At 46.1% G+C, this 15763-nt stretch overlaps 1 protein-coding gene and 1 non-coding gene across 2 annotated transcripts in view; both read right to left on the minus strand.

Annotated features, from left to right (window-relative positions):
• LOC120932520 (vomeronasal type-2 receptor 26-like) overlaps positions 1–7359 on the minus strand; it is a 73745-nt gene extending 66386 nt beyond the window's left edge. Inside the window, exon 1 of the mRNA XM_040345381.1 lies at positions 7074–7359. Within this exon, the coding sequence (XP_040201315.1) occupies positions 7074–7336 (263 nt within the window). The 5' untranslated portion in view covers positions 7337–7359. The remainder of the gene's footprint in view (positions 1–7073) is intronic.
• A 4194-nt stretch (positions 7360–11553) lies between these two features.
• LOC120925601 lies at positions 11554–11713 on the minus strand. The gene has a single exon (XR_005746848.1). It is a non-coding gene; the product is annotated as a U1 spliceosomal RNA (small nuclear RNA).
• Positions 11714–15763: the final 4050 nt, after the last annotated feature.

Genomic DNA, 15763 nt, shown 5'->3' on the forward strand with positions numbered 1-15763 from the left:
TCTTTAAGACGCCTCCGGGGGCGCGCGTGCCCGATGCGTGTCCCCGGATTTGATGCGAGTGCCCGGTGGTCGCGATGACTGCCGGGCACCAGTGATTGCTCATTACAGAGCGAGAACGGGTTCACATCCCGGTTCTCTCTGGGGCGAGGAGACTGATCGTGTGTTCATATTATTTATGAACACCGATCAGTCTCTTCTCCTAGTCAGTCCCATCCCTTCTACAGTTAGAAAACACATTAGGGAACACATTTAACGCCTTGATCGCCCCTTAGGCCCCGTACACACAACCAAACATGTATGCTGAAACTGGTCCGCGGACCAGTTTCAGCATCCATGTTTGGTCGTGTGTAGGCGCGAGCGGGCCGAATTCCAGCAAACATTTTCCCGCCGGGCCTTTTCCCAGCAGACAAATATTCCTGGACGTGTTTTAAAACCGTCCGCTGGAATCCTGCCCGCTCGGACATGTATGGTCGTCTGTACAGACCTACCGTACATGTCCGAGCGCCCGCCGTCCCTCGCATGCGTCGAATGACTTTGACGCATGCGTGGAAGCCTTTAAATGGCAGGCCCGCCCACGTCGCCGCGCCATCGCCGCGTCGACGACGCGGACACGCCCCGCGTATTGTTTGCGCGCGGACTTCTGTACGATGGTTAGTACAGCCATCGTACAGAAGCCCTCTGGCAGACATGTACGGTGAAAACGGTTTGATGGACCGGTTTCATTGTACATGTTTGCTCGTTAGTACCCGGCCTTAGTGTTAACCCCCTTCCCTGCCAGTGACATTTTTACAGTAATCAGTGAATTTTTATAACACAGATTGCTGTATAAATGCCATTGGTCCCAAAAATGTGTCAAAAGTGTCCGATTTGTCTGTACTGGTGTCTGATCTGACCTACCGTACTGGTGACCCCACAATAGGCATAAAACCTTTTTCGCATTAAAACTCGTGCGGTTGCACGTTTGGCAAACATTGGTGTCCCGCAATTTCAGTCAAATGGAAAGATTTTTTTTTTAGGTACCATATTTATCGGCGTATACCGCGCACTTTTTTTGCCCTGAAAATCAGGGCAAAATCATGGGTGCGCGATATATGCCGATACCCGCTTCCTTCACCGAGTTTGAACCACTGCGCCGGCATATACCGAGCGCAGTACACTCGGGTATAGTCGGGCAGGCTCGGCTCCTCTCGCGGTCACGTCCTGGACATACAGTACGTGACCGCGAGAGGAGCCGAGCCTGCCCGACTATACCCGAGTGTACTGCGCTCGGTATATGCCGGCGCAGTGGTTCAAACTCAGCGCGGGAAGCGGGGATCGAGCAGGGAGGACACTACGATGGCAGCAGAAGGACGCCGGACCCGACGAGGAGGACACCACCGAAGCCGCAGACGGACGGCGGACCCGACAAGGCCGCCGTTGGACGCCGCGCAAGACACCAAAACTGTAAGTACTAAAATGTTTTTTTTTACAGGAATGCGGGTCAACATTAGGGGTGCGCGCTATACGCCGGAGCGCGCAATACCCCGATAAATACGGTAAATGTAACTCAATTAGAATATGGAAATGCAAATACCTTAAAAGTTTTTTGTCTAGATTACTAAATATTATACATTATTTTTGTAAATGTACAATGTGTGTTTTAAGAACTAATGGAACTTAAGTAAGGTACTTAAAATATCAAAATAAATTAATTAACATTTATTTTTATTTTGAAAATTATAACATTTTTATGTTAAAATTACAAGCCAACAGAATCTTTTTTATCAGTGTAGAAGAAAACCTGTTATGATCGTAAATTCCGACAAGAAAACCGTGGATTTTTTTCCGATGGAATGTTGGCTCAAACTTGTGTTGCATACACACGGTCACGCAAAATTCTGACCGTCAAGAACGAGTAGACATGTGCATTCGTTTTCGTCCCATTTTCATCCGAATTTCAGGTATTTTCGTTATCGTTTTATTAAACGATAATGAAAGCACAGAAAACGAAAACCGAAAGATCCGACATAAAAAAAAATGCTTTATTTTTGTTTTCGTTGCGGTCGAATGTGCCTAGCCTTAACTCTATTAGTCCAATTAGAGAAAAGATTCGACATAGAGACAAAAGATTCGACATAGCGAGACATGAAGATTCGACATAGAGAGACATAAATATTCGACATAGAGAGACATGAAGATTCGACATAGAGAGACGTGAAGATTCGACACAGAGAGACATGAAGATTCGACATAGAGAGACATGAAGATTCATTTTTTTTTTTTTTTAAAGATTCTGTTGAATCTTTTTTTTTCTTCTTCTTCTTCCTCTTCTTCGTCTTAGAACATTCGACAGACACCATAAGCCTTCAATGACAGATTCAACCTTAATTGTGCCTAACCTTAACTCTATTAGTCCAATATTATTCTACATAAAGAGAAAAGATTCGACATAGAGAGAAAAGATTTGACATAGAGACATGAAGAAGAGTCGATATAGAGAGAAAAGATTTGACATAGAGAGAAAAGATTCGACATAGAGAGAAAAGTTTCGACATAGGGACATGAAGAAGAGTCGATATAGAGAGAAAAGATTCGACATAGAGAGTCGACATAGAGAGACATGAAGATTCGACATAGAGAGACATAAAGATTCGACATAGAGAGACATAAAGATTCGACATAGAGAGACATGAAGATTCGACATAGAGAGACATGAAGATTCGACATAGAGAGACATGAAGATTCGACATAGAGAGACATGAAGATTCGACATAGAGAGACATGAAGATTCGACAGAGAGAGACATGAAGATTCGACATAGAGAGACATGAAGATTTGACATAGAGAGACATGAAGATTCAATTTTTATTTATTTTTTTAAAGATTCTGTTGAATCCTTTTTTTTTCTTCTTAGAACATTCGACAGACACCATAAGCCTTCAATGACAGATTCGACCTTAATTGTGCCTAACCTTAACTCTATGGCCTCGTACACACGACAGAGTTTCTCGGCAGAATTCACCGAGAAACTCGGTCAAACCCGGATTCTGCCGAGAAACTCTGTCGTCTGTACACTTTTGGCCCGATGGAGCCGCCGAGGAACTCGTCGAGAAAATAGAGAACATGTTCTCTATTTTCTCGTTGTTCTATGGGAGAAGGCGGCCCGCCGAGCTCCTCGGCGGCTTCATCCCTGAACTCGACGAGGAACTCGACGTGTTTGGCACGTCGAGTTCCTCGGCCGTGTGTACGGGGCCTATTAGTCCAATATTATTCTACATAAAGAGAAAAGATTCAACATAGAGAGAAAAGATTCGACATAGAGAGACATGAAGAGTCGAAATATATATATATATTTTTTTAAAGATTCTGTCGAATCTTCTTTTTTTTTTCTTCTTCTTCTTCTTAGAACATTCGACAGACACCATAAGCCTTCAATGACAGATTCGACCTTAATTTAGATTTTCGGACGAATGCATTTTTTTTTTATGAAAAACAAAATAAATAAAAACGAATTTCGGGAGTAACTAAGTAAATGTATTTTTCGGACGAAAACGAAATTACGAAAACAAAATATTTCAGTGTGCACATGTCTAGGAACGAGGTGACGTACAAGACGTACGACGAGCCGAGAAAAATGAAGTTCAATGCGTTGACTTGATTCCGAGCATGCATGTTTTTTTTTGTGCGTCGGAATTGCATACAGACGATTTAAATTTCCGACAATAACTTTTCTTGTCGGGAAAAATTGAGAACCAGCTCTCAAATTTTTTCTGTCGCAAATACTATAATATATTTGCAACAGAAAAAGTCTGATGGAGTCTACACACGGTCGGATTTTCCGACCAAAATCTCACATCTGAGTTTTCTTGTGTGAGCGGCATTATGCCGCATACACACACAATCATTTTTCGGCATGAAAGAAAACTTTGTTTTTCAGCATGTCCAAAAAACAACGTTTTTCCAACATTAAAAACGATGTTGCCCACACACCATCATTTTTAAGAAATGATGAACATAGCGCAGTGACGTACAACACGTACAACGGCACTCTAAAGGGGAAGTTCTATTCGCCTTTGGGCTGCTTTAGCTGATTCCTTGTGAGTAAAAGACGATTTGCGCTTTTTTGTCTGTTACAGCGTGATGAATGTGCTTACTCCATTGTGAACGGTAGTTTTACCAGAACGAGCGCTCCCGTCTCATAACTTTCTTCTGAGCATGCGCAGGTTTAAAACGTAATTTTAGCCCACACACGACCATTTTTTACAACCCGAAAAACAAAATTTTTTAAAACAACGTTAAAAAATGCAGCATGTTCGAATTTTTTTTTTGTCGTTTTTTAGAAACTGAAAAATTATGTGCAGCCCACACACAATGATTTTAAATTACATTTTTAAAAACTAAGTTTTTTTTCATGCCGAAAAATGATCGTGTCTACGCGGCATAAGAGTCTGCAAAAGACTTGAGACCGGGGTGGCGGTTCACCTTGCAGCAGGACAACAACCCTAAACATACAGCCAGAGCTACAATGGAATGGTTTAGATCAAAGCATATTCATGTGTTAGAATGGCCCAGTCACAGTCCAGACCTAAATCCCATTGAGAATCTGTGAAATCCAATCTGACAGAGCTTGAGATATTTTACAAAGAAGAATGGGCAGAAATGTCCCTCTCTAGGGGCCAGATCCACAAAGGAGTTACGCTGGCGTATCAATTAATACGCCCCGTAACTTCTAGTTTGCTCCGGCGTATCTTTGTTTTGTATCCACAAAACAAGATACGCCTGAAGCTGTGCTAGATCCGACTGGTGTACGTCTTAGTACGCCTTCGGATCTAAGGTGCATATTTACACTGGCCGCTAGGTGGCGTTTCCGTTGATTTCCGCGTTGAGTATGCAAATTAGCTAGATACGGCGATCCACGAACGTACGTCCGTAAGGCTTTTTTCGGCGTATAGTTACCCCTGCTATATGAGGCGTATCCTATGTTAAGTATGGACGTCGTTCCCGCGTCGAATTTTGAAAATGTAATGTCATTTGCGTAAGTCGTTCGCGAATATGGCTTTGCGTAGAATGATGTTCACGTCGTAAGCATCGGCTTGTCGCGGGTTAATTTCGAGAATGCGCACTGGCATACCCCCACGGACGGCGCATGCGCCGTTCAGAAAAAACGTCTTTTACATCAGGTCAAGTTAAATTAACATAAAACACGCCCACATCTTCCACATTTGAATTACGCCGCCAGATTTACGCTACGCCACCGTAACTTTAGAGGCAAGTGCTTTGTGAATACAGCACTTGCCTCTCAAAGTTGCGGTGGCGTATCGTTAATACGATACGCCTGCCGAAAATTACGATCCGCTACGTGGATCTGGCCCTAGATGTGCAAAGCTGGTAGAGACACCCCCAAAAAGACTTGCAGCTGTAATTGCATAGAAAGGGGGTTCTACAAAGTGTTGACTCCGGGGGGCGCCATACAAATGTACCCCCCCACACTTTTCACATATTTATTTGTAAAATTTTAAAAACATATATCATTTTCCTTCCACTTCACAATTATGTGCCACTTTATCTATCACAAAAAATCTCAATAAAATACATTTACGTTTTTGGTTGTAACATGAGAAAATGTGGAACATTTCAAAGGACATGAATAGCCAGATTCAGGTATGAGAGCCTAACGTTAGGCAGGCGTAGTGTATCGCATATACGCTACGCCGCCGTAAGTCAGAGAGGCAAGTGCTGTATTCACAAAGCACTTGCGTCCTAAGTTACAGCGGCGTAGCGTAAATGTGCCGGCGTAAGCGTGCCTAATTCAAATTGTGAAGAGGTGGGCGTGTTTTATGTTAATAAGGCATGACCCCACGTAATTGACGTTTTGATCGTACGGCGCATGCACCGTCTGTGGACGTATCCCAGTGCGCATGCGTCGGATAGAATGCCTAAGATACGTCGAACACTGCCTACGACGTGAACGTAACTTACGCACAGCCCTATTCGCGTACGACTTACGCAAAACGACGTAAAAAGATACGCCTGTTCCGCGATGTCCATACTTTGCATGGGCTGCGCCACCTAGAGATCAGCTTTATCTTTACGCCGGCTTATATATGTCTTACGTAAACGGCGTATTTTTACTGCGACGGGCAAGCGTACGTTCGTGAATAGGCGTATCTCGCTGATTTACGCATTCTAGGCGTAAATCGGCGTACACGCCCCTAGCGGCCAGCATAAATAGACAGCTAAGATACGACAGCGTAGGAGGTCATATATTAGCTAGATTTAAGTGTATCTCTATTTGAGAATACACCTAAATTTACGACGGCGCAGATTCAGAGTTACGACGGCGTATCTACTGATACGCCGGCGTAACCTTCTCTGAATCTGGCTAGAATACTTTTTTCAAGGGACTGTACATGCCATTAAGGTTCATGTGTGTGTTTTGTCTACAGCCGTGCTGGTTGCTATTTTTGTATTAACATTTCACAGCGCAGTATATTTTTTCCATTTTTATCATGTGTGTGTGTAAAGGCAGGTGTCCCAATACTTTTGGTAATATAGTGTATATCCCTACGTTTTCCCCAGGGTGGCTTTTTGCTATGCTGTGAGCTGCCCTGATAAATAGAAGATCATACACACAAGCTAATACATAACAACACACTTCTCTCTCTCTAGGATGGAATGATCTCGAGTTTTAGTCTGCAGGAGCCATAACTACATACATGACATGATTATTTATCAGACATCCCAGCATGACCTGAAGACAACATATGATGGAAGACAAATGTAATCATTGTATATTGGTGCCACACAGACTGTAACCAAATCATGAGAACATATATACATATATATATATATATTGCCTACAAAGTCCATCTTTTCTACCATATCTTGTAAACATTAACTAAGGATGTGGCACTATATTTACTTAGGGTGTTGATTGCCACCCAAGGGCACAGCAATCAAAATCTAGCAACATATATAAAACATCAGTAGAAACAGCTGTAAATGTTCATAAAATATTACAGTGAAAACAAAGAATTCTATTATCCTTTTGTTGAGTTATACAGAGAGAGCAAAAAAGAGAAGAAGAGACTTACCGTCCACAGATGGAACAGCCTGGTGAATCAGTAAAAGCATTCTTTGTAAAAGAAAATTTGTTATGTTGGCTTTCTATGTGAGCAGAGAATAATCCTCCGATAATGACGTCTCCCTCCCGGTAATATTCATACTCAAACATTGGCGTTGGAATAGTAAGTCTACAAGGAGAGTCTGAGCTCTGGGTCAATACGACTCCATAGAATGTGACGGGGATGATGAGGATCAGCAGGTAACAGACACAGAGGAGAGGAGAACATTTCATGGCACACGGCAGGTCCTCTCGGTCACCGGCAGATCTGCCCAGGAGGAGACACAATCACCAGAACTTTATACACATCGCCTGACACCGATTTACACTACAGAACAAAGAACACAATAATAGAAACATCACCTGAGACCGATTTACGCTACAGAACAAAGAACTGAATAATAGTAACTTCAGTCTGAAAATATAACATCTATATCTAATAAAGTTGGTTTATTCTTTTATTTTTATATCCAGTACACTTTCAGTGGTTAGAATTATTCATTTTCAAGATACAGTATACTTCTCAAAAAAATATGTTTTTTTTTGTTAAAAAATAATGTTTTACATCAATGGATGGAATGTGAATGTCCATTAGGCCTCGTACACACGAGGGGACATGTCCGATGAAAACGGTCCGCGGACCGTTTTCATTGGACATGTCCGCTCAGAGATTTCGGTCTGATGGTTGTACACACCATCAAACCGAAATCCGCGCGGACAGGATACGCGGTGACGTGGCCGCGGCGTTGCGGCGACGTGCGTGACCCTGGAAGGTCAATGCTTCCACGCATGCGTCGAATCACTTCGACGCATTCGAGGGCTTTCGGCCGAGCGGACATGTCCGGTAAGACGTACAGACGACCGAACATGTCCGACGGACAGGCTTCCAGCGGACATGTTTCTTAGCATGCTAAGAAACATTCGTCCACTGGAAACCTGTCCAATCCGCCGGAAAATTGTTGTTCGGTCGTGTGTACGAGGCCTTAGGGGTGAATGAGTGATTCATAATTCATTTTTTGGACCCCAAATTCACCCTCAAAACTCAACAACAAAAATTGGTAGATCAGTAAAATGAGTTCCTGTGGTGTTGAAGCAGAGGCGGCTCTCTAATTAGGCAAATGGGGCGGTCGCCTAAAGCCTCGCACTCACGGGGGCCTCACGGCCGCCTAATTTGCCTGTGATCAATACCAATGTCGGCGTCATCGGATCTCTCTAATACTCCTCTCTCTTTCTCACTTCCCTCTCTCTCCCCCCTCTTGCATTGGCTGAATATGTCTGATGGGTGAGGAGGGTGCCCTGGAAGTGGTGCTGATCACCTGTGTGCTAGATCCGTGTATTTTCTGCAGCCATTTTTCCTGATTGAATAATTTTTCCCATTATGGGCGTGAGTGTGGGCCTCAAGTTTTGCCTAAGGCCTCATAAAGCCTAGAGCCACCTCTGTATTGAAGGAGTTTGGGGGGCATGTTGATGCAACTGTATGTAGCAGGTACCTCTCCAGGCTGATGAAATCCATGAGGGGGAGAGCTGCCTGCTAGCAACTGCATGGGTTTTTTTTGTTCACCGCCCTTTCTCTTTTTACACACACACACACACACACTAGGGTGCCCACGTGTCCCGGATTTCCCAGGACTGTCCCGCAATTGACATGTTTGTCCTGGGTCCTGGGCAACTTCATTCCGGGACAATACAATGTCCCGAAGTGAAATGGAGGACACCGCCACCCCATACTAACTGATAACTACATTTCCGGAACTGGTTGCTAGGGCCAGTGCTGCCTGGCATCTTGCAACCAGTGACAATTTACTCTCAGACAGTGAGACTGGGAGCAAGGCCTGCGCCTAGTGCAGCACTGCTGTCCCCACCCACCTTGGCACCTCCTTTTTCTCTGGCACCCAGCGGGAAGCAGCACTCCAGATAGTGACGCCACTCCTTTCCTTCTACGCACATGGCTCATGCAGAGGGAGTGGCAGAAGCACTGCATCTGGTGGCAGGCTATGGGTGGCAAGGGCACTGCATCTGGTGGTAAGTGGCACATTCACCTGACAAATAACCCGCTGCCAAATTCCCCATCAACCCCGAGACTACATTTCCCCCCGCCCCCCTCATCTTTTTTGGGGAAGGTGAGAGAGGGGGTGTGTCCCTGAATGTCAGTTTGGAAATGTGGTCACCCTAACACACACAGAGACATTCAGAACTGCTTGTTAGTAACCTCCCTATTGGAAGAGAAGGAGAGCTAATCATCAGGCAGCAGCAAAGCACTGTGGGATAGGAAGTCCAGCACAAAGCAGCCTGACTGACTGGTGAGGGGAGCAGGACTGCAAATCCCAGGCTGCATTGCAGAGAGCAAGAGGATTGTGGGAGAGATTATAAAAGACACAGAGGGACTAGGCCAGAAAGCGCTGTTCCTGGATCCCCTCAGAAGAAGTTTGCTTCTGTTGCTGTGTGCGAGGGGGATTGCAGCCTATTAAGTGGCTCCAGAAGGACGCTCTACAACAGCGCGGAATGTCACAGAAAAGACCGTTTCAACAGCTCAGAGACTGAACGCCATGCAGTCAGGAGAATCGGTCGATCGCTCTGTGGAGGACTGCTGATTGCATATAGGATTGGTGAGGGGGCTTTACCCTGGAACCCTATTGCCTTCTATAAGATACCACATCTGGATACTGTGCACAGATGCCGTTTATTTGGATCACATAGAGGAGTGTTACCCCACAGGCTGCATTGCAGAGAGCAAGAGGATTGTGGGAGAGATTATAAAAGACACAGAGGGACTAGGCCTGAAGCCTTGTTCCTGGATCCCCTCGGGAGAGCAACCCCTCTGTTAGCCATAGCATTCTACATACATCAATAGCTTGGTTGGGGAGTCAATTTAATCTGTGTGTATTGTTATTTACTTTTTATTTGTTGCATAGTGTTATTGACAGGTTTTTTTAAACTGTTTCAACCAAGCCCTGGCTACTTATACAGGCCTTGGTTGACTAATATTAATCTAAACTTTACTCTGCTCCAAGTAAACTTGAAGAATAGAATTGTGTTGTCAATTATTATAGGCTTATTCCATTAATTATATGTGTGCCGAAAGGGCAGAGTAGTGGACTGAACAAACAAAAGCAGCATCTCCAGGGGTTGTCAGGTCACCTGTGGCCAGGTGACAAGTGCACCCCGTTGGGGTCAGGGATGCACCACAGGGTAGTGAACCCTATATCCGACTGCTGCTATCAGAGAGGAAGCATGAACCCAAGATCGCCCAGGGCCCGGAGTCTAAGACCCAGCTTTGTGTTCACCAGAGCCTCTAGTGGTGAGGATGGCCTTCGCCGCAGCTGGATCCAGGTCGCGACCCCTGGGATCCCCTAGGTCACGCTCCTCGGAGAGAGAGAGGGGAAGCAGCAAGCAGGACAAACAGTAGCGATAGGTAAGCCGAGGTCCGGGCAACAGGCAGACAAGGGTAACCGAGGGAGAGGCAAAAGGTCAAGGGCACAAGCAAACAGGAGAAGTCAGGGACGAGCCAAATACGGTACACAGGAAGGTAATCGTAGCACACTGCAGACAGGAACTTAAGCAAACAACACTGTTGAACAGCACTACAGACCTGTAGTGCAACAGTTAATATAGACTTCCTGGGATGGCCTGGGTGGGGCCATACAGGAAGGAGAAGTGATAAAAAAGGGAACCAGAACAGAGTCAGGCCTCTAATGAGCAGATGGAAACAGGTAAGCTGCCAGACTTCATTGCGTATCCATGACAGGGGTATTGCTACACGTGGGGGCTCACATCCGGGATTTCCGTTTCTCTGCAATCAACTCCCCTACAAGCGCCAGAATGGACCCTGCCACTGCTATCCAGTGGTGTGAGGAAGAAGGCTCCCGCTTAGAGTCAAGCGTGGTGATCAAACTCCCAGGGGAGGCCTGGGCTGAGGAACAAATCAGCCAAGCTGTGAGGACACTATCTCCGGACGGGAAGGCGTGGGTGATTGCTGTCAAAACAGACTGTGGGACCTCCCGCACCTATGCACTATTAGAGTGGAAACAAAGAGTCCCTGAAAGCTTCAAAGGTGCCAGTGTGCAATTGGAGAACAAGACGGAGCTTTGTAGAATTCACCTGAAGGTTCCAGACGAGGGTTCTACCAGCTCCAGTCAAGCCGAATCAAATACAGAAGAAGTTCCCTCCCCGTCACCACTGGCCATAATCAGGCTGGAATTTTTCACCGCCATGGGAGAATTTGTATCAAAATATCAGAAGGGCAATCCAGTGTGTTCTGGGGCTGGATACCGGAAGCTGAGGACCTTCTCTGGAAAACAGCCTGTGCCCACTGGAGAGGAAGAATATGAAGTCTGGATGGAACAGGCTATGCAGGCCCTAGAAGAGTGGGACCTGCCAGAGCCCCAAAAGAAGCAACGCATCAGTGAGAGTTTGCTGGGAGCCGCTGCTGAGGAACTTGAGATTTTTTTTTTTGAAAGCGCGAACGCAGTCCCCCACTACCACAATTTATGCAGTCAAGTTTCCCGCATTTGGGGAAATTGCAGGGGTCAGCACAGCCGGAGTGCAATGGCTGAGCCTCACCCTGGGAAAACCACCTTAGTGATCATGGTATCTCCCCTGCCAGGTAAGTATGAACTTGGAACTTGAGATTTAGTAACACAACCTGTACGACTTATGACTGGCCATGCTACAGGAGGCGTTTGGGTGGACAGAGAAAGCAGCTGACCTGATCTATCAATTTGAACTTGCCCTCCAACGCCAAGGTGAATGCCTGTCTGAATATTTTAGACGGCTGAACAAGATGCTATACCAGATTGTGCTAAAAAAAAGGGATGATTCCTTCTGCCATAGACCAGGCCAGAATACAGCAAATCCTAAAGGGGTCCTTATGCTCTGACCCAGTCTGGCTTCAGCTGAAGACCTCTGAGGGTGTTATGTCCCTAAAATACAGAGACTTCTATGACAGGCACTTCAAACACCTGCCATTACAGAAGTTAGAAGAGCTAGAGATTTGGGGCATTGGGACTCAGAACTTCCCTTATCATGGCTATATACCAGTATAGCTGACCTTTGATTCCTCCATTGCAGGGAAAGCTGAGACCTTTGACACTTTGGCAGTGGTCTGTCCTCACCCACCAGGGGCTAGTTAAAGTTCTCTCATCATCAGGACTGATCTTGTCAGAAGACTGTTGACACCTCGGGACACTTTGACTACAATTGTGCACCCCATGTTGAGACAAGTCTTTCAGCACCTAGTGCAAGAACAGAAGGATCCAGTTGAAGGAGTGGGAAAGATCTGGCATTTGGACCAGAGAGAAGGTATTACAGCCTGGTGAAGTGACCTGTTTACGGCATCTGTCAAGCTGAACTGGAAACAACCAGGCCCTTTCATCGTCCTTAAAGTGGACAAACAGAAAGAAGACATGGGAGTGGAGATGATTCCTGAAATGATTTCAACCAAAGCATTGCAAAGAAGCAACGGGAGGATATCGGTCAGTGTCCGCAACATAACGGCCATGCCAGTGAAGATGGCGGCTCGGATGTTGCTGAGACAAGTGAATCCAGCTACCTCAATCTCGCCATCTGATTTGGTGGAGGGAGAAAAGGATGAGATCCCTGTCGAGGAGTTCTATTCGAAGAAACCCCCCCCCCCCCCGGAATGGAAAGAAAGAGCCAAAACACAGCTCTTGAGATGGCAGGCCACATTCTCAAAGAGTGAATTCGATGTGGGGTGTGCAAAGAGCGCTCAACACCAGATCCGTTTGCAAGAAGACAAGACGTTCAGAGAGAGAGTCCGACGGATTCCCATAGCGGATTTGGAAGACTTGCATGAACAATTGGCAGAATTGAAGAAAGCTGGTATCATCCGAGAGTCCATGCGCTTCTCCAATAGTGGTGGTACAGAAGAAGAATGGGTCACTGAGGCTTTGTATTGACTATAGAACGCTTAACAGAAGGACCATTCCTGACCAGTACACCATGGCTATCTACCAGTATAGCTGACCTTTGATTCCTCCATTGCAGGGAAAGCTGAGACCTTTGACACTTTGGCAGTGGTCTATCCTCGCCCACCAGGGGCTAGTTAAAGTTCTCTCATCATCAGGACTGATCTTGTCAGAAGACTGTTGACACCTCGGGACACTTTGACTACAATTGTGCACCCCATGTTGAGACAAGTCTTTCAGCACCTAGTGCAAGAACAGAAGGATCCAGTTGAAGGAGTGGGAAAGATCTGGCGTTTGGACCAGAGAGAAGGTATTACAGCCTGGTGAAGTGACCTGTTTACGGCATCTGTCAAGCTGAACTGGAAACAACCAGGCCCTTTCATCGTCCTTAAAGTGGACAAACAGAAAGAAGACATGGGAGTGGAGATGATTCCTGAAATGATTTCAACCAAAGCATTGCAAAGAAGCAACGGGAGGATATCGGTCAGTGTCCGCAACATAACGGCCATGCCAGTGAAGATGGCGGCTCGGATGTTGCTGAGACAAGTGAATCCAGCTACCTCAATCTCGCCATCTGATTTGGTGGAGGGAAAAAAGGATGAGATCCCTGTCGAGGAGTTCTATTCGAAGAAACCCCCCCCCCCCGGAATGGAAAGAAAGAGCCAAAACACAGCTCTTGAGATGGCAGGCCACATTCTCAAAGAGTGAATTCGATGTGGGGTGTGCAAAGAGCGCTCAACACCAGATCCGTTTGCAAGAAGACAAGACGTTCAGAGAGAGAGTCCGACGGATTCCCTTAGCGGATTTGGAAGACTTGCATGAACAATTGGCAGAATTGAAGAAAGCTGGTATCATCCGAGAGTCCATGCGCTTCTCCAATAGTGGTGGTACAGAAGAAGAATGGGTCACTGATGCTTTGTATTGACTATAGAACGCTTAACAGAAGGACCATTCCTGACCAGTACACCATGGCTATCTATCAGTATAGCTGACCTTTGATTCCTCCATTGCAGGGAAAGCTGAGACCTTTGACACTTTGGCAGTGGTCTGTCCTCGCCCACCAGGGGCTAGTTAAAGTTCTCTCATCATCAGGACTGATCTTGTCAGAAGACTGTTGACACCTCGGGACACTTTGACTACAATTGTGCACCCCATGTTGAGACAAGTCTTTCAGCACCTAGTGCAAGAACAGAAGGATCCAGTTGAAGGAGTGGGAAAGATCTGGCGTTTGGACCAGAGAGAAGGTATTACAGCCTGGTGAAGTGACCTGTTTACGGCATCTGTCAAGCTGAACTGGAAACAACCAGGCCCTTTCATTGTCCTTAAAGTGGACAAACAGAAAGAAGACATGGGAGTGGAGATGATTCCTGAAATGATTTCAACCAAAGCATTGCAAAGAAGCAACGGGAGGATATCGGTCAGTGTCCGCAACATAACGGCCATGCCAGTGAAGATGGCGGCTCGGATGTTGCTGAGACAAGTGAATCCAGCTACCTCAATCTCGCCATCTGATTTGGTGGAGGGAGAAAAGGATGAGATCCCTGTCGAGGAGTTCTATTCGAAGAAACCCCCCCCCCCCCCCCGGAATGGAAAGAAAGAGCCAAAACACAGCTCTTGAGATGGCAGGCCACATTCTCAAAGAGTGAATTCGATGTGGGGTGTGCAAAGAGCGCTCAACACCAGATCCGTTTGCAAGAAGACAAGACGTTCAGAGAGAGAGTCCGACGGATTACCTTAGCGGATTTGGAAGACTTGCATGAACAATTGGCAGAATTGAAGAAAGCTGGTATCATCCGAGAGTCCATGCGCTTCTCCAATAGTGGTGGTACAGAAGAAGAATGGGTCACTGAGGCTTTGTATTGACTATAGAACGCTTAACAGAAGGACCATTCCTGACCAGTACACCATGGCTATCGACCAGTATAGCTGACCTTTGATTCCTCCATTGCAGGGAAAGCTGAGACCTTTGACACTTTGGCAGTGGTCTGTCCTCGCCCACCAGGGGCTAGTTAAAGTTCTCTCATCATCAGGACTGATCTTGTCAGAAGACTGTTGACACCTCGGGACACTTTGACTACAATTGTGCACCCCATGTTGAGACAAGTCTTTCAGCACCTAGTGCAAGAACAGAAGGATCCAGTTGAAGGAGTGGGAAAGATCTGGCGTTTGGACCAGAGAGAAGGTATTACAGCCTGGTGAAGTGACCTGTTTACGGCATCTGTCAAGCTGAACTGGAAACAACCAGGCCCTTTCATTGTCCTTAAAGTGGACAAACAGAAAGAAGACATGGGAGTGGAGATGATTCCTGAAATGATTTCAACCAAAGCATTGCAAAGAAGCAACGGGAGGATATCGGTCAGTGTCCGCAACATAACGGCCATGCCAGTGAAGATGGCGGCTCGGATGTTGCTGAGACAAGTGAATCCAGCTACCTCAATCTCGCCATCTGATTTGGTGGAGGGAGAAAAGGATGAGATCCCTGTCGAGGAGTTCTATTCGAAGAAACCCCCCCCCCCCGGAATGGAAAGAAAGAGCCAAAACACAGCTCTTGAGATGGCAGGCCACATTCTCAAAGAGTGAATTCGATGTGGGGTGTGCAAAGAGCGCTCAACACCAGATCCGTTTTCAAGAAGACAAGACGTTCAGAGAGAGAGTCCGACGGATTCCCTTAGCGGATTTGGAAGACTTGCATGAACAATTGGCAGAATTGAAGAAAGCTGGTATCATCCGAGAGTCC

The sequence above is a fragment of the Rana temporaria genome, chromosome 1 (genome assembly GCF_905171775.1).
Source record: "Rana temporaria chromosome 1, aRanTem1.1, whole genome shotgun sequence".
Taxonomy (NCBI): Eukaryota; Metazoa; Chordata; class Amphibia; order Anura; family Ranidae; genus Rana; species Rana temporaria.